Here is an 18,232-nt window from a genome sequence, read left to right as displayed (position 1 = left end):
TATATATATTAAAAAAAAAAGATACTAAAAAAAAGTATGGCTAATGATAGCTGTAGCTTTGAACTTTATTCAAATTTACTTTTTATAAAACAACTTTTTGTTATGTATGTTCCAATGCCATAAAGGTTTAGTAACATTTTTTTAAAGCCTGAAATGTATTTTAAGAAAAATTGAATTCACTGATAACAAATGGTAGAAATTCTAAATAAATCCTGCTGTTAAAGCAAGTTCAGTTTTTAAGTCTCAACTTCTGAAATACTGAGAAACTCAGAGTGAAATAAAATTAGGCTTAATTTGAATGTTATTTTAAAACCTAACTTGGTTACAGGACTGCTTGTTGCATAATGCCATTTTGATCACATCAATTCATTACAGTTTTTTAAAAACTATCTATTCCTAGAGGAAAAAGCTGATGCCCAAAGCTAACCTGAATATGTTAAAGAATTAAATAGACTTTGGATCATCTTCCACTTAGGTTATTAAAGAACTTTGGTGAAGGAGCAGGGCAAAAAAAACATAGGCAAGGAAGATATTAGTAGACTTAGGATAATTTTAGGAAAAACCTAAAATTTTAACTCTAAGATGACATCCTCTTGATGGAGTTAAGGAATTGAATTTATAAAGCAATGTTTTCACACAGCAGCTGATACTTAAGGTCTGATTTTTAAAAGAAAAGGTGAGCTTTCTAATCACGTCATTATTAGAGAGCACTTTGCACATACGAAGTGAAGTGTGTCTGTGGGTGAAAATATCACAATTCAGGATTCCTGCTAGAGTTTTCTATCCAGGGTGCTGAACAAGAGGAAGCTCTTGTTCAAAGCTCTAGAAATTAAAAAGATGACTTCCTTAAAACTGGCTCAATACTTAGAGGGTGAGGTCTGGAAGAAGTCAGCAAGTAACTCAGTGGAGATTCTGGAGGTATAATTCTAGAATACAACAAGCTAGCCAGTCAGTACTGCCAGACCTTGTTGGACACCCCTTGTTTTCAAATGAGACAAAACTCCATACCTTAAAAACAGGATCAAGCAAAACCTGCACAAAACTTTGAAACCTCAAAACAGTCCAGTATACCCAATTATAGGCATGCAGACAAAAAATTATAGGTGTGTATACAACCACGAGAAAACCTAGAATTAATAAAGATGTTGGAAATAGAAACTGCATTAAAACAGTATTCTAAAGCTAGACAATGTATTCTGAGATGAAAACCTCATAAAGAATAGTGCATACTAATGAAAGAGGGCAAGTTATCCAAACTGAAGTAAAAGTATTAAGAAATTTGACTTAATGGAATGGGAAAAATAACATGATCCAACTAAGATATAGATGGAATCCTGGAGAAAAGATGAATAAAAAATACATATTGGGAGAAACAAAAAATTATCAAGATCCAAGATACTCAAACTGCAAACAAGATAAACACAGGAAACCACACCTATGCATCACAAATTAATGTTAAAGAGAGGCACAGTTTTAAAAGTAACCAGGAAAAAGAATATACCTAACAGAACACATAAGAATGAACAAATGAGCAGAAAAATTCAATCAAGACAGTCTTAAGTATTCTTCAAGTGCTGAGGTAAAATTGACAAACTGAAATTTTAATGTAGTTCAAACCCTAAGAAAAGTAAAAGTTATTTTAGGATAAGTGACTGTTGAGATACCTGGATGCCAGGAAACATGCTGTAGAAGTGTTAAAAAGACATACCTAAGGAAGCATGTATCTAACAGAAAAGACCGACAAAAGTGGTAAACTTACTTTTTTTCATCACTTAGATAAAATTTGAAATTGTTTAAATTTTTTAAAATTTAAATCGTGACTTAGAATATGTAGACACAAATGGTAATTACAGGTAACAGTACTAATAAATAGGAAAACAAATGGAATATACTTTTATAAGCTAGATATAGTATGTATAATGCAGTACGTGATTAACTGGTATGAATGTATATCTTTATAGCAGTCAAAGGGAAATGTAGCTAAAAACCAGAGGAATAAAATGGGATAGTAAAAATTCTGAGCAAAGGAAGGGGTAACATTGTCCAAAAAGAAATCATTACCTGATTTACATAACTGTAACCCCTTTGTACATCACCTCTTTTAAAAATAAAAAAAATTCTTAAAAGGATGAAACAGAACAATGAGTCAAAGAGAAAAATAGGTTTGATAATAAAACTCCGAACAAATCATATAAAAATATATTACATACATGGTTAAGCACAATTTAAAGTCAAAGAACACATAATACCAAGCTTCAATAATGTTAATGAGACCCATAACAACAAAAGACACCAATAGTTCATAAGTAGGAGGATGGAAAGTACGTACCATGCAAACACAAAGCAGATTTCAAGAATATATCATATAAATAATTATAAGGTTTATCCTAAATGTATGTAGCTAATTACAGAATTTTAAGATACATGAAGCAAAACAATCAAAGAATGCTAACAATATCAGTATTTGTAAAGAGCTTAGAAGCTACCAGAATCAATATATTCATTACACTCCCTTTGATAAATACTAAAACTGGGTAGTTCAGTTTCTCTTTGCAAAGACCTGCTTGAAGGTACCAATATTTGTCCATTGTATTGTTAAGTGAACAGCATATATGTTCATTGAGATTCATTGGCTAATTAAGAGACTCAAATGACTTTCCTTTAATCAAAAAGCCCTGACAGTTCTCTGCATTATCATAATTTATTCTTACGACTTACTACACTGTTTCAATAATCTTTGAAGTGACTTTGATGTGAAGTAGGGCTCACCCTATTCCTATTTTCAATGAAGACCAAGACTCCCTTGCAGCTAGAGTTCTACCTACAAAGTTGCAGGTTAACTGGGTTCTAGTGAGTGGATGGAAGATGAAATTGAGGTAGAAGCCAGCATCCTGTACCATTTGGTATTTGGGCTTGTTTTGCTATATTGGCTTGTAAGAGAAGTCAGAAACAATGGTTTCTGTGTATTATTTCATTTCTCATTTTCCAGATGATTGATTTACTGTAATGATTCTTTACTAGAGCTTCCTTTTCTCCAAATCACAAGCATACCGACGTATTCTTAAACACATGGCTCCACTGAGATCTCAGAGGTAAGAGCTGAGAATGTTCTAAGTTGTTCAGGGAACTTATCCTGACAAAGCAGGTTAGAACTTCCTCCTATCATAAGCATCTAATACCTGTATTCAATCCCTTCCTGATTAAAAAAAAATACTTACTATTTCTAGTATTCCATGTAGAAATGTCTTTGACCTCTATATCTTCATATACCTTATGTAGAATTAATACTGATTTTGAAATTCCCATTTAGGGTATCAACTCCAGTTGTCTAAGAAATAGAGATGTTGGCCTGATGCTTATAAGGACTTTCAATTTGATAACAAATCTGATGTTCCAATTAAAAGAAGTGCTGTTTTCCTTGTTAAGGAGGTTAGCAGGTAGAGAGAGGGGTACATCAGAAGGATTCAAGTTTACAGTTCAGAGCATTAGAATGGCTGAATTTGCCCACAACACATCATAAACTTACAATGGGAAACAAACTGATTCTATGCTTATTAATTCAGTCAGTTTGACCTTACAAGAGGAAAAAAACATACCACTTAAAAATCGTTATACACAGACTTGCTGAGATTTTGTTTACTGAAGGCTTAATGTGCTACAATCTCTATCTTCTTTGATAATATTTGTTGTCACATTTATTAAAAGTCAAAGGGACTATGAAGTATCTTAGCTACTTTGTCTCTCAGGATTACACAATTCTTTCTCATATACACAGAAAAAGACCAAACACTGTAAGAAAACCATCCCCACAGTCAGCCAGCCCTGAAACATCAAGTCTGGAGTTTTCACCCATCTGTTTTTCCATTACCCAACCATTAGTTGTAACTTTGCATAGTTGCTCTGCTGTGACACCCAGTGCATCTGTCTCCATTTTTCTCCAAGCATAAATACTTTAGGGTAGTTAAAAGGCTGGAAAAAGTTGGCTTGAGAAGGGGCATCTGGGACAAAACAAAGCCAGAGGCATGGTTCAAATGGTAGAGCACTTGCCGGAAAGTACCTGCCAGATCCTGAGTTCAATCCCTAGTACTGCCAAAAATAAGAGCAACCAAGCAACGACGATAAAACACCTTTACTAAACAGATTGGTTCTGGTGTAGGATGTCAATCACATGACATGTACAGACGTGGTGCCATGCTTCATCATATGGGTAGTGTTCTCAGAATCAGTTATCAAGTGGACAAGCAGGTGGGATTCAGTGGAGTGGACTCTTGGGCAAGTCTTGCAGATTGGGACAGGTAGGAAACAGCTTTTTCTCGGGAGAAACTTCCTGTCACCTAGAGTTTCAAAAAGCTGAGCCTGGTTGATGGTGGGTACGATTTCTGTCTCTGGACATAACAACACAGAGTTTTATAGAAGTGTTACCAAGAAATTTCCTGCCAGCAAGAGATTGTGACAGACTACACACACACACACACACACACACACACACACACACACACACATTTAATCTTGAGGGTCACAGTTATTATTGAACAACTGATTTAAAAGCTATAATTATTATAAATGTTCTCAGTCAAATTTGCTTGAGATATTTTATAAGCATTTGAAATGAGTCAGTAAAAAGGGGAAAAAAGTTTCATTACATCTAAAGCAATCCTGAGCAGAAAAAGTAGTGCATAGTGTTAAAGGTTGCCATCTTTCAAGAAGGAATTTAGTTTGTTACCCTAATTCCAATAGCCAATAGAGACTTACATACTGTGACCAACCACAAAGCTTCAGTTTGAGGAATTAGGAAGAAATCTTGGAGATGCTACTGAAAAGTAAGGATGCTGAGATCTGAGAGAAGGAAAAGGGTATGCCATTTCATACTGCCTACTTGGTTAAAAATAATAGTAAGATTATGGCCACTACCTCCACGCCATCAGCTAGCTGACCTGACACACAGTTCTTAAGGCTCTATGGTAGAAATGGGGGCAAAGTTTCCATTCACCTATTGAAGAAGGGGAGGAGACACAATTAGCTCTTTTACCAAAGTATAAAGTCTTAGGAAAAGAGTTCCCAACAAACAGATCTAGTAGAAAAATAGCCTGCCTCAAGTGAGTCTGCTTGGGTCATAGCTAAGAACCTGAGGAAGACTGAACAAAAACATCGCAGAAAGCATTTAAAAATGCATCTGGGGGCTGGGAAGGTGGCTCAGTGGTAGAGCGCTTGCCTTGCATGCCTGAGGCCCTGGGTTCGATTCCTCAGCACCACATAAGCAAAAAGAAAAAAAGCCGGAAGTGGCGCTGTAGCTCAGGTGGTAGAGCGCTAGCCTTGAGCTGAAGAGCTGAGGGACAGTGCCCAGGCCCAGAGTTCAGGCCTCACGACTGGACCCAAAAAAAAAAAAAAAAAAAAAAAAAAAAAATGCATCTGGGAAATATCTTCCATTTATTTAAAATTACTTTCTATGCTAAGTAAAACCAAAGAGGGAAATTTGATAACACTGTCAATAGTGGGAAGAGACTGTTTTACTTTTTCTTTAACCTTTGGATTCCTTCACTCCATAGTAGAAGGTAATATTTCTGTATAATAGTATTTTCCTGAAAATATATTGGAGAGTGGGAATAAAACAGGGCTGATGGCAAGATCAAGTAGTATTGCCAAAACAAACCACCACAACCACCACCACCACCACAAGGCCTGTACCATTTACAAACTATCTCCATTAAAAAAGTAAAAGGCAGAAAATATCTTCAGGACACTCAGGATGGCGATGGCGACTTCTTTTGACTTCAATACGAGGGTTGGGGGAAACACAATGATCCATGAAGTAACAATGTATTAACTTATGCTATACCTTTTTGTATTTCCCACTAACAACCTTAAAAAAGTTAAGATTAGCCAGGCACTGGTGGCTCACGCCTGTAATCCTAGCTACTCAGGAGGCTAAGATCTGAGGATCACGGTTCAAAGCCAGCCTGGGCAGGAGAGACCGTGAGACTCCTATCTCCAATAAACCACTAGAAAAACCGGAAGTGGCACTGTGGCTCAAGTGGTAGAGCGCTCGCCTTGAGCTGAAGAGCTGAGGGACAGCGCCCAGGCCCAGAGTTCAAGTCCCACGGCCGACCAAAAAAAAAAAAAAAAAGGTTAAGATTATTGGGGAGGGGTAGAATTTAAATGACTAGAAAGTTTTTAGTCCTTATAAAAGGTATACATTTGTGTTTAAAGATAAGATTTCACTATGATTCTAACACAAGAGTTGAAATTCATTTTCTGTTACCATCTCCCTTTAAGACTGGAAAGAGACACCCTCATTATTTCACTTTACAGGTGGGAAAACTAGAACTTTTAAGGTCAAAGCAGAGGTACAATACCTCAGGAAGACTACCAAAGAGAGGTATAATCTCTCTATCCTGGTAAAGTCTACCCACAGCTTGACGGAGCGCTTTCATACCATTTTGTTTAGTGTAAGAATACATACACCCAAGATGGTGACAGAACAGTAGGGAAACACCACATCTCTCTCCAACCAAATAGATTTTAGGTTCCAAGGCTCGGTTTCCCCAAGAGACCAACAACAGCAAGAAGGCGAACACCCAGAGAAATACAGGAAGTAGAAAACAAAAAGGAAAAAACTAAAGAACCTACACAAAGATGGAAAGCACCAACACCAAGCAGCCTGGGCCATGGTGGCTAGAGACCCAGAGCTGCAGTGGTCTGTAGAACACCAGTGCTGACCTGGAGAGTGCAAGCTGAGACAGAAACCTCGGGCACAAACCTGCACCAAGCCTCTTCCCCACCCATTGCCAGCAGCCTGGCCTGGAGCACTGCCAGAGACCCCAGAGCCACAGTGGCCCATAGAACGCCAGCGCAGAAAACGCCCACGGTGCCAGACCCGACGGCATAAACAGAGGCAGGGACTGTAAACCCAGACCCGGAGCCCCCCACCCCCGGCCCCCGGCCCAGCCCAGCCCCCGGCCCATCCCCATCATCTCAATGGAACGCAGAACACAGAATGTGTTCTCAGAAACAGCGATCTGCTGCAGCACCACTAGACAGCCCCCAACCAGTTCCAGGATAAGTGAGTACCCCACAGGGGATGACACCCCCCCTCCCCATCACTGGAGACCAGAGCTTGACCTGGACCCCTCTCCCTACCTCCTGGGCTACTACTGGTCCCACTGAAGCTGGAAATTGTGCAAGCGCCCCAGCATCCAGTAGAGCACAAGCCCATCGGGCTTGACCAAGTGTGCCCCCGGAACGGAAGTCAAACGTGGCTGCTCCTGCACCCATGGGCTGAAAGAGCCTGGCCAGTATATCCTGGGCTGGGGATCAAGCAGCTAGAGCCGCAAGTACCTGGCTAAAGTCAGGAACTGCGATTGGGTGCCAGCAACTGGTGGAATACATCCAGCCCACCTGGGTTTGCCAAGAGCAAACCTCCTGAGAGGAGAGCTGGTCCTTGGCTGAAGTCAGGAATTGCCTGTGGGCAGGTCCTCATTCAGCAGGTGGCTGAACAAGTCCTATCAGTGTCCCAGGGAGCAGGAGTTATAGACATCACCTGTCCCTGACTGAAGTCAGGAACTGAGCTCATGCCTCAGCAGAGGGTGGAGTGGGTCTGCCCGCCAGAATCTAACAAGAGTGAGCCCTAAGTGGGTCAGACTAGCAGCTGGAGGTTGCTCCCCTCCCCACACCCCCACCCCCACCACAGAACTGAGACCAAGCAAAGTCTCTCAGCCAGCCTAGGGCTGAGAACAGGTCCAACAATTGATGCGGAACTAACTCAGAACCAAGCAAAGGCAGCCACCTATTGACCAAAACAGTCAGAGTTCGGGATTGATCTCTAATAATCCCTGAAACATCATGCAAAAATCACAGCAAAAAATTACAAGATTATCAACAGCAAAGACAGCAAATTATCCCAAAGGCCAGCAGCCACCAGAGAAGATCTCCACTGAAAGTGAAAAGGAAATGGAACACAAACACTATATCTAAGAGCTGAGAGGCAATGACACAAGAACTAAAGTGAGAAACAGATCATAAATTTAAAGAACAAAGAAACGAATTACCAAAAGAAACCCAGAATTTCAAACAAGAGCTGCAATCAAAAATAGATGCAGTACACATCTCTTTGAAAGGTGAAATTAATACTTTCAGAACTGACACAGAAATCCTAACTGGTTCAATTTCCTCCATGCAAACCACAATTGAAGCCATAGTTAATAGAGTGAATGAAATGGAAAACAGAGTATCAGGTATGGAAGACAAAATGCAGCAGCTGGGAAAAAAGTCACAAATATGGAAAAAATTAACTATGCCAAATGGAAGTCCAAGAATAAGCAGACAGTGCCAAGAAATTTAACTTTCATATCATTGGGGTGGATGGTGAGGAATACCAGAACAGAGGGATGCAACATTCATTCAGTAAGATTATCACTGAAAATTTCCCCAATCTTTTTTTGTTGTTGTTAATCTTGCAAGGGTTCTGTCAACTTTGATTTTTTTTAAAAAAAAACAGCTTTTTGTTTCATTAACTTTATAATTTTTTAAATCTCTATCTGCCCTTATTTTGATTATCTCACTCATCTAGTAACTTTAGCTTCAATTGTTTCTTGCTTTTCTAACAATTTTACTTGTATCATAAGATTGTTTACTTGAGCTACTTCAACTATTGGTGCTGGGAAAACTGGGCAGCCACATGCAGAAAACTAAAAGTGGATCCCAGCTTGTCACTATGCACTAACATCAACTCTAAATGGATTAAAGACCTCAACATCAAACCTAAAACTCTGAAACTACTGTAGGACAGAGTAGGAGAGACACTTGGAACTTAAGGCACAGGCAGAAACTTCCTGAATGAGCCCCAGGGTCAAAACAAATTGGAGAGACTCAACAAATGGGACTACCTTAAATTAAAAAGTTTCTGCACAGCTAAAGACATACCTACCAAACTAGAAAGAGCCAACTAAGTGTGAAAAAATATTTATCAGCAATATATTAGGCAAGAGCCAAGAGCCTAATATCCATTATATACAGGGAACTCAAGAAATTAATCCCTCCCTAATCTAACCAATCATTAAATAGGCCAGGGAGCTAAAGAGAGACTTGCCAGAAGAGATAAAAATGTCAAACACATGAGGAAATGTTCATCATCCCTGGGTGTAAAGGAAATGCAAATAAAAACAACCCTGAGATACCACGGTACTCCTGTCAGAATGGCCCACATCATAAATTCAGCCAAAAACAAATGCTGGCGGGGATGTGGAAAAAGAGGAACCCTATTGCACTGCTGGTGGGAATGTACACTAACATAACCACTTTGGAAAGCAGTCTGAAGGTTCCTCAGAAAGCTAAATATAGACCTCCCTTATGACCCAGCCATATCACTCCTAGGCATCAATCCTGAGCAACAGGAACCAGGATACAAGGACACATGCACCTCACATGCACCCTCATGCTCATTGCTGCACTGTTCACAATAGCCAAAACCCAGATGCCCCACTACAGATGAATGGATCCAAAAATTGTAATATCTATATACAATGGAATATTATGCAGCCATTAGAAATGACAAAATGATGGCATTCGCAGGGAAATGGATGGAACTAGAAAAAAATCACTTTGGGTGAGGTAAGCCTAGAGCAGAGAGACAAACAGCACATGGACTCCAATATGTGGATGTGAACTCCAAAATGCAAGGCGTTATGACAAAGTAAACAGGACTCGAGGAACAAAGGATCTCCACTCAATTTGTTGTATCATTTCTAACTGATTCCATGTTCTTGACCACATATATGGTATATATATGTGGACATCTGATGGAAGCTAGGAGGAAGACACAGAATCAGAGAGAAATGGGAAAATATACAACAGAGTGGCCCCTCAGCTGTACTGGTCATTGATGAAAATGAACTAAGCATTTCAAGGGCAGCGATGGAAGGGAGGGAATGAGGGAAAGAGGACACAGCTTACAATAAACAAAAGGAAAGAAACGTACATATCACCCAATGTGGAAGAAATAGTATTGTCAAAGCTCATAGAATTCACAAACATTATAGACCATGATAATGACAATTTGTCTTGTGAAGTTTAAAATGTGTTTGTGACTTTAACTATCACTATCTCATAATACAGTGAAATTTATGTATACTTAATCTCAAAAATTTATTAAAAAAACTAATACATGATTGACATGGTAATCACTGAAGCTATTTCATTTAGGTGGTATCAGTTGGGAAGGATACACTATAAAGAAAAAGTTCAAATAAATATTATGTTGATATGCCTATAACATACCAATCTATTCTCTCTCTCTCTCTATATATATATATAGCAAAATGTTATATGTTTTGATATCATACATGTAAGAAATTACTGACATTCATACTGATATTCATAATAATTTAAATGTGCACATAGAAATAATATGAGTTATTTTCCTTGGTGTACCAAATAGCAAGAGTGGTTGAAGAGAGACTTTAGTCTTTACCCTTAACTACCTTAGGGATTTTGGACTGTGAGGTATTATTATTTAATATAAAGGAAATATGTTTTAAAATAGAAAAATTATCATGAGGTGAGGTGACAGCTCCTAAAAGCAAAACAAACAATATTCAATACCACACACAGAAGAAATGGAGTTGTATGCATTTTATGTAACAAACTTAAGACAAAATACTTTGCAACTTAAACCTTCTTGTATAGGCTATTCATTTATCTGTTAGTTTGAAGTAACTTCTGGAAACATGTTTTCATAATTTCCATTTGAAGTTCTCAGTTATCTTCTCCTTTTGACGTTAGGATTATATCTGCAGAGAAGTAAGTGACGTTAAATGACATTTAGATAAAGGATCCTGTATTTTAAACTTTTAATGTTCCAAAGCCTGTCAAACTAGTCATACTTTGGCAAGCAGGATGAGAATGTCAATGCTGTGCTCAGAAAATAATTATTTTTATTTTCTTTTTACTTTGATGAATATTTGGTAAAAATAAATATACCATATTTGCATACAAGAGCACAATGAACCTAAAACATAATTATTCCTTACAAAACCTCTTACAGCAATTAAACAAACACAGCTGGGCTAGATGTCATCTTGACTATAACAAGCCAGCATTGTCACTATTTTCAGTACAATGTCATTTTTAAAATTAGAGAATCATGAACTTGATTGCAAAACAGATTCAGAAATAATAGTACCTTTTGAAAAATGTTGTTCTCCTCACCGGTATCTACTTCTAAAATGGCATTTTATTAGCAGTTAGAAAGTAAATATAAGGTTTGGTGAGTCTTAAGGAGACTAAAATTGTGTTCAATAATAATCATAATCACTCATTTAGCTCCTCAAAAACCTGCTTTGAAACTCTATGTAGTTTTTGTTTTTATTCATGTGTCAATTATAACAAATAATTAAAAATTCACTCATATTTCTACTAAATAAACCTCACAAATTTATAAGCCAGAACCAGGTAAGTGAATGCACTCATGGTAAACTTCCTTCTACCTGACTCTATACACATTTTTTTATTTATTTTTTGGTCGGTTGTAGAGCTTGAACTTAGTGAGCCTGAGTGCTGTCCATCAGCTCTTTTGCTCAAGGCTAGCACTCTGCCATTTTAAGCCACATCATATCCAACATTAGTTGGATATGATAATCTCATGGGGACTTTTCTGTCTGGGCTGGCTTTAAACCTCAATCCTCAGATCTAACTCTCCTGAGTAGATAGGATTATAGTGAGCCACTGGTGCCTAGCCTTTTATTTTTATTTTTTATTGTTATTGTAAAGGTGATGTACAAAGGGGTTAGTTACGTAAGTCAAGAGCACACTTCTTGGGCGGGACATGTGGCTTAGTGGGAGAATGCTTGCCTACCATACATGAAGCCCTGGGTTCAATTCCTCAGTACCACATAAACAAAAAAAGCCAGAAGTGGTGCTGTGGCTCAAGGGGTAGAGCACTAGCCTTGAGCAAAAGAAGCTCAGGGACAGTTGTCAGACCTTGAATTCAAGCCCCAGGACTGGTTAAAAAAAAAAAAAAAAGAAGAGTACATTTCTTTTTGGACAATTTCACCCTTCTCTAGTTTTCTTTTTTACTCCTGTCCCTACCCACAAGTTGTGTAGTTCATTTTTCAACATAGTATCTAATTGCTGCATTTGTTTACCCTTTGTTACTCCATTCAAATTTAAAGTACTTTATGGTAAAACTCAATCTCAAGCTCTAAAGGAAACCCAATTAATTAACAGGTGCTAAGGTAATAGAAAGAAATATATGTTAAACACAAAATATTCTTTAGATGAAAGGACTAGTGTGGATAGGAAGCAATTATTTAATCTGCACATACAATAATTCATTTTGTATGAGAAGATTAAAAGTACCAGAGGGGCTGGAAATGTTGCTTAGCAGTACAGTGCTTCCCTAGCATGCATGAAACCCTGGGTACGATTCCTCAGTACAACATAAACAGAAAAAAGCTTGAAGTGGCACTGTGGCTCAAGTGGTAGAACACTAGTATTAGACACAGAGAGGCTCAAGGACAGTGCCCACAGGCCCTGAGTTCAAGCTCCAGGACCAGAAAAAAAAAAAAAGAGAAACCTGAAATCAAGCCTTACCTAAAGAGGTCATCAGCAAGAGACTCTTCCTTTGCATGTTGTTTTTGTACCTGTAAAGATTAAAAAATTCACATGTTTTCTCAATAGTTTGAGAAATAGATAATGAATACTGATAAGGCTGTACAGTAATCTTGAAATCTCCATGTCAAGTTATTACCAAGCCTGTAAGATTTTGCCTCTACAATTTCCCATTTAACAGATCTTTTCTGTTTTTGCTTCCTGTTAAGATTACTGCAAAAAGTGCTCTGAACAAAAAGCTTTCTCCAGTGAACACACTGACAGCTTGTAAGGATTTAAAAACATTCCTTTTGATAGAATTCTTTCATTAAATAAAACAAAACATTGCTCTGAGGTCAGCTTGACCATTGATGATGTAATAGGGGACTTAAAGGAAGACGTAATCATTGTGGTGACTAACTCTATACTTTCCCAAATCACATCTCACTTCTTCTTCAAAGATCATGAGTACTATATTTTGTTAATCACAAAACAAAATACAAAAAAATCAAAATCCTGCTTCTAATATTTCATGATTCTGCTTTTTCATGATTCAAACTCTGCCCAGGAACTTACCTTCTCTTTCCCTTTGCTTTATCTATCCACTTTCAAGATGCATTCATTTAGTAATTACCTACTGCCTACTATGTCATGAAACATTTCTGGACTTTTTTAAGAACAAAGGTTTCAGGCCACCTTCGTTGAAATCTTCTGCTATGAAGAACTACCTAAAACTAAAATTTTAGCTACAGAATTTCAAGGATACTAATCAACTTCTACCTTCTGTTGCAACTGTTTATGTAGGTATCCTCTTCTCAGTAAAACATATACCTCAGTTTCATAATTTCATAAATGATAAGTGCTAAGAGGATAAGGAGCAATTTTGATTGCATCTAAATGTCATCTCACAAACTTTAACTTGTAATTTTGTTGACTACATATATTAGGTATATGATATATGCATATATAGAAATATCACACCAAGTGTCATTAATATGTAAAATTTTAGTAAAATGTATGTAATTCCTTCATATTTTAATTTTGTCATTATTAAAGGTGCTGTACAGAAAGATTACCATCTCACAATTCAGGTAATATAATACGTACATTTCTTTTAGACAATGGCACACTTTTCTTCACTTGCCCCTACTTCCCTCTCCTGTCCCTGGCCATAAGTTGCATAGTTCACTTTCCATATAGTGCATAATGAACAGAATGATTGCATTCACTCTCCTCCCTCCCTTTCTACATACCCCCTAAGAAGCAGAAAAACTATACATACACATCACCACCACAACAATAACCACAAGAAAAATGCGTTCATTCAACAATTGTTTCCTAGAATTTGTTTTGATAAACAATACTGTACATGTTCAGTATAGTTCCACCTTTGGGTTCCTCCCCTACTGGTATCCTACTTTGGTCTGTTTGTATATGAATGTCTACAGTCATGTATAAGTTATAATGTCCAAATATGTTTTACATACAAGAGAATAGTTGTGTCATTTGACTCTTGGAGTTTATCTCACTTAATATGATTTATTCTACATCCATCCATTTCCCTATAAATGATTATCTATTCTTTCTAATGGATGAGTAAAATTCCATTGTGTATGTATACCGCATTTTTTGGATTCACTCATCTATCATAGGGCATCTGGGCCATTTCCAAATTTTGTCTATTGTGACAATACAGCAATGAACATGCATGTGTTAAGTGTCTCTATGGTATACCTGTGTGTAATATTCTGGGTAGATGCCCAAGAATAGTATGGATGGCTCATAGGAAAGTTCTGTCTAGTTTTTAGAGGAAACTCCAAAACACCTGCCAGATTGGTTGTACGAGGGTTCCTTCTCCCACATCTTTGCCAGCATTTGTTGCTATTTGAATTCTTGATGAGATGTAACTGGAGATAGATAGAATCTAAAAGTTGTACTTCCTTTATGTCCAGGACTGTTGAGCATTTCCTCATGTATTCATTTGCTATTGTAACAACTTCTTTAGAGAAGTCTGTCTTAACTAACTCCATTGCTCATTTGTTGGTTGGTTTGTTAGTTTTAGAGGAAATTTTTTGAGTTCCCTGTATATTTTTGATAGTATGCCTTTGTCAGATGTACTGCAGTGTGTTGGCTGTCTTTCTAGTTTCGTAACTATGTCCTTTGCTGTGATGAAATTTATTTTAATATAAGCCTTCCTATTTTTCAAGTCTCTCTCTTATTTGCTGTGCCCTAGGAATCTTTTCAAAAACTTCCTGCCTATGCCTATAAGTTCTAATATTTCTCTTACTCCATCTTACAATAGTTTGTTGAGGTCTTTGATCCATTTTAGTACATGGTGACAAACAGGGATCCACCTTTAGTTTTCTATATATGGATGTCCAATTTTCTCAACATCATTTATTAAGAGGCTGTATCTTTGTTCTACCATACATTTTTGGCTCACCTGTCAAATATCAGGAATAACACTGAGTACACGGCATTATTTTTTGAGTCTTCTAGTCTGTTCCATAGATCTTCAGACCTATTTTTGTTATTACATCTCAGAGCTTGAGGTCTTGGGTTGCTTTTATTCTCTTAAAATTGCTTTGGCTATTCAAGGTTTTGTTTTCCCTAAGAAATTTTGGATTTTCTGTCAGTGAAGTCATTCAGATTTTGATGGGGATTATGTTCAATCTGTAGGTCACATTTAGCAGTATGGCCATTTTCACAACATTAATTCTATATATCTATGAAAATGGGATCTTTCCAGTTTCTGATTTTGTCTTTGATTTCTTTCTCCAGATTTTTATAGTTTTCATTGGAGAGATCTTTTCCTTTTTTGATTAAGTTTATTCCTAAATATTCTATTTTTTTTAAAGCAATTGCAAATGGAAATATTTTTCTGACATCCCTTCCTTGCTTGTACACTGTTGATGTAGTTATTTTTGTGTCCTGTAGTTAATTTTGTATCCTGCTACTTTGCCAAAACTGTTGATCAGCTTTAGATCTTAGGTCCTTCAGATACAGGATTATATCATCTGCAAATAGGGATAATTTGACTTCTTCCTCTTCTATGTGAATCCCCTTTAGGTCTTTCTCTTGCCATGGTGTTCTGATAGGACTTGGTGTTCTGGACTTTTCCTTGTTGGAAGACACTTTTTTGCCGGTCGTGGGGCCTGAACTCTGGGCCTGAGTGCTGTCCCTCAGCTCTTCAGGCTAGCACTCTAAGCACTTGAGCCACAGAGCCACTTTCAGCTTTTTTCTGCTTATGTGGTGCTGAGGAATCAAACCCAGGGCCTCATGCATGCAAGACAAGCACTCTACCACTGAGCCACCGTCCCAGCCCCTGTAAGACTCTTTTATTACTTATTTGATCTCATTGCTTGTGATTTATATTTCCTTGATTCAGCTTAGACAGCTTGTATGTCTCTAAGAACTTATCCATATTTGCTAGATTTTCATTTTACTTGAGAATAAATTTTAAAAAGTAGTCCCTCATAGCCCAGCACCAGTGGCTCATACCTTTAATCCTAGCTACTCAGGAGGCTGAGATCTGAAGATCATGGTTCAATGCTGGCCCAGACAGGAAAGTCTGTGAGACTCTTATCTCCAATTAACCACCAGAAAACCAGAAATGGCACTGTGGCTCAAGTGGTAGAATGTGAGTCTTGAGCTGAAGAGCTGAGGGACAGCGTTCAGGCCCAGAGTTCAAGCCCTACAACCAACAACAACATAAGTAGTCCCTTATATTCTTCTGGATTTCTTAGATATTTCTTGTGATGTTATCTTTGTCACCCTCCAATATTGCCGATTTGAGTCTCTTCTTTTTTTCCATTCACTTAGCTGGGAGTCTGTCAATTTTATTTTTTTTCAAGGAACAGGTTTTTTTCTTTTATTGATTCTATGCATGTTTCTTTTTGTTCTCTAAGTCATTGATTTCTGCCCTAACCTTTATTATCCATCTGGTACTTTAAGGTTTTGTTTGTTCCTGCTTTTCTAGTAGCTTTAGTTCCATCAGGAACTGTTTCTGTTTTCTTTATGGCACACTAAAAGCTATGAACTTTCATTTCAACAGTGCTTTTGCTATATCTCAGAGGTTCTTGGTATACGTTTCTGATTTCTTCCTATATTTCTTCAGTGACCTACCTGCTATTCAATAGTGTATTCAGTCTCCAGGTGTTCGCATGTTTTCTGTAATATCTTTTTTAATGATATCTAGTTTAATTCAATTGTGATATGACAGGATACAGGGAATTATCTCAATCCTTTTGGATTTCTTCAGGCCTGTTGAATGTCCTAGGCTACAATCTATTTTGGAGAAGGTTCCATGGGCTGCTGAAAAGGATGTGTATTGGGTGGTTGTTGGGTGAAATACTCTGCATATGTGTATTGCATACATGTATTTAAACGATTTGGGTTATGGTGTTCTTTCATTCAAAGGCCTCTTTGCTGATCCTTTGTTTGGCTGACTTGTCTTTTGGTGAATGTAGGGTGTCTCCTACTTTTATTTTGTTGGAGACCTATCAGTTTTTAAAGTCTAAGAGTGTTTTATATATCTGGTTGTTTGATGCATATATATATATCAAGCACTTTCCTGAATATTTTACTGTTAACAATTTATATTTTTATACTTCCAAATACTCTTTGTTTTCCTTAAAAAACCTTCTTTAATCTTCATTTTAACTTCATCACTACCCTTACACTATCATCCCAAATTTAACCATAAGGATAAAGAAACTTAAGGAATGCATAAAAAATTAAAAAACAATCTAATGGAATGCCTGGGATTTAACTAGGTCTACCTTGAGAAGAATACAACCTCTGCTTCTAAGTCTAAGTGACTTATAGGGATTCAATCTTTTTTTTAACTGTCAAGGTGAGGGGTTACAGAGGGGTTACAGTTACATAAGTAAGGTAATAAGTATATTTCTTCTCAAACTTGTTATCCCTTCCCCCATTTTTCTACTTTTCCTACCATCCCCCTAAGGGATTCAATCTTATACACAGATTATCTTATTCAATCTTTTTTTTTTCTTTTTTTTTTTTTTCCGGTTGTGGGGCCTGAACTCTGGGCCTGGGCGCTGTCTCTCAGCTCTTCAGCTCAAGGCTAGTGCTCTACCACTTGAGCCACAGCACCATTTCCGACTTTTTCTGCTTATGTGGTGCTGAGGAATCGAACCCAGGGCTTCATGCATGGAAGGCAAGTACTCTCCCACTGAGCTACCTTCCCAGCCCCATCTTATTCAATCTTATACACAGTTATCAAAGAATTACTGTCATCACTCTTCTGATATTCCCCAACCCAGATGCCTCTAGATACATGAATGGATCCAGAAAATGGTGATATATATATAACAATGGAATTCTATGCTTCCATCAGAAAGAATGACATGGCCCTGTTCGTTAGGAAATGGAAAGACTTGGAAAAAAATCATATTAGGTGAAGCAAGCCAGATGCAAAGAAACATACGTCCCATGATTTCCCTTATTTGCAATAATTAGTATACATCTAGGATACTCTTATCTGATGAGCAGAACAGCTCAAAGCTATGTACATATGATCATATAAGATGATGCTAAGCAAAATGAACTCCAAACATAGACACAGCGGTTATTCTTTGTTGTTGTTACTTTTAGTGTACTATGTGAATTTTTGTTTCTTTTGTATGTT

At 37.4% G+C, this 18,232-nt stretch overlaps 1 protein-coding gene across 2 annotated transcripts in view; it reads right to left on the bottom strand.

The window, feature by feature from the left end:
• Positions 1–10,611: 10,611 nt before the first annotated feature.
• The window catches only part of Nbn (nibrin), a 42,662-nt gene continuing 35,041 nt past the window's right edge, over positions 10,612–18,232 (bottom strand). For both annotated transcript variants that reach the window (XM_042672880.1, XM_042672879.1), the window contains exons 14-15: positions 12,586–12,635; positions 10,612–10,784 (exon numbers count right to left, since the gene is read on the bottom strand). In XM_042672880.1, coding sequence (XP_042528814.1) covers positions 10,754–10,784; positions 12,586–12,635 — 81 coding nt within the window. In that variant the 3' untranslated portion in view covers positions 10,612–10,753. The remainder of the gene's footprint in view (positions 10,785–12,585; positions 12,636–18,232) is intronic.

The sequence above is a fragment of the Dipodomys spectabilis genome, unplaced genomic scaffold, assembly GCF_019054845.1.
Source record: "Dipodomys spectabilis isolate Male_0828 unplaced genomic scaffold, ASM1905484v1 ptg000783l, whole genome shotgun sequence".
Classification (NCBI taxonomy): domain Eukaryota; kingdom Metazoa; phylum Chordata; class Mammalia; order Rodentia; family Heteromyidae; genus Dipodomys; species Dipodomys spectabilis.
This window is presented reverse-complemented; position numbering and strand designations above follow the sequence as displayed.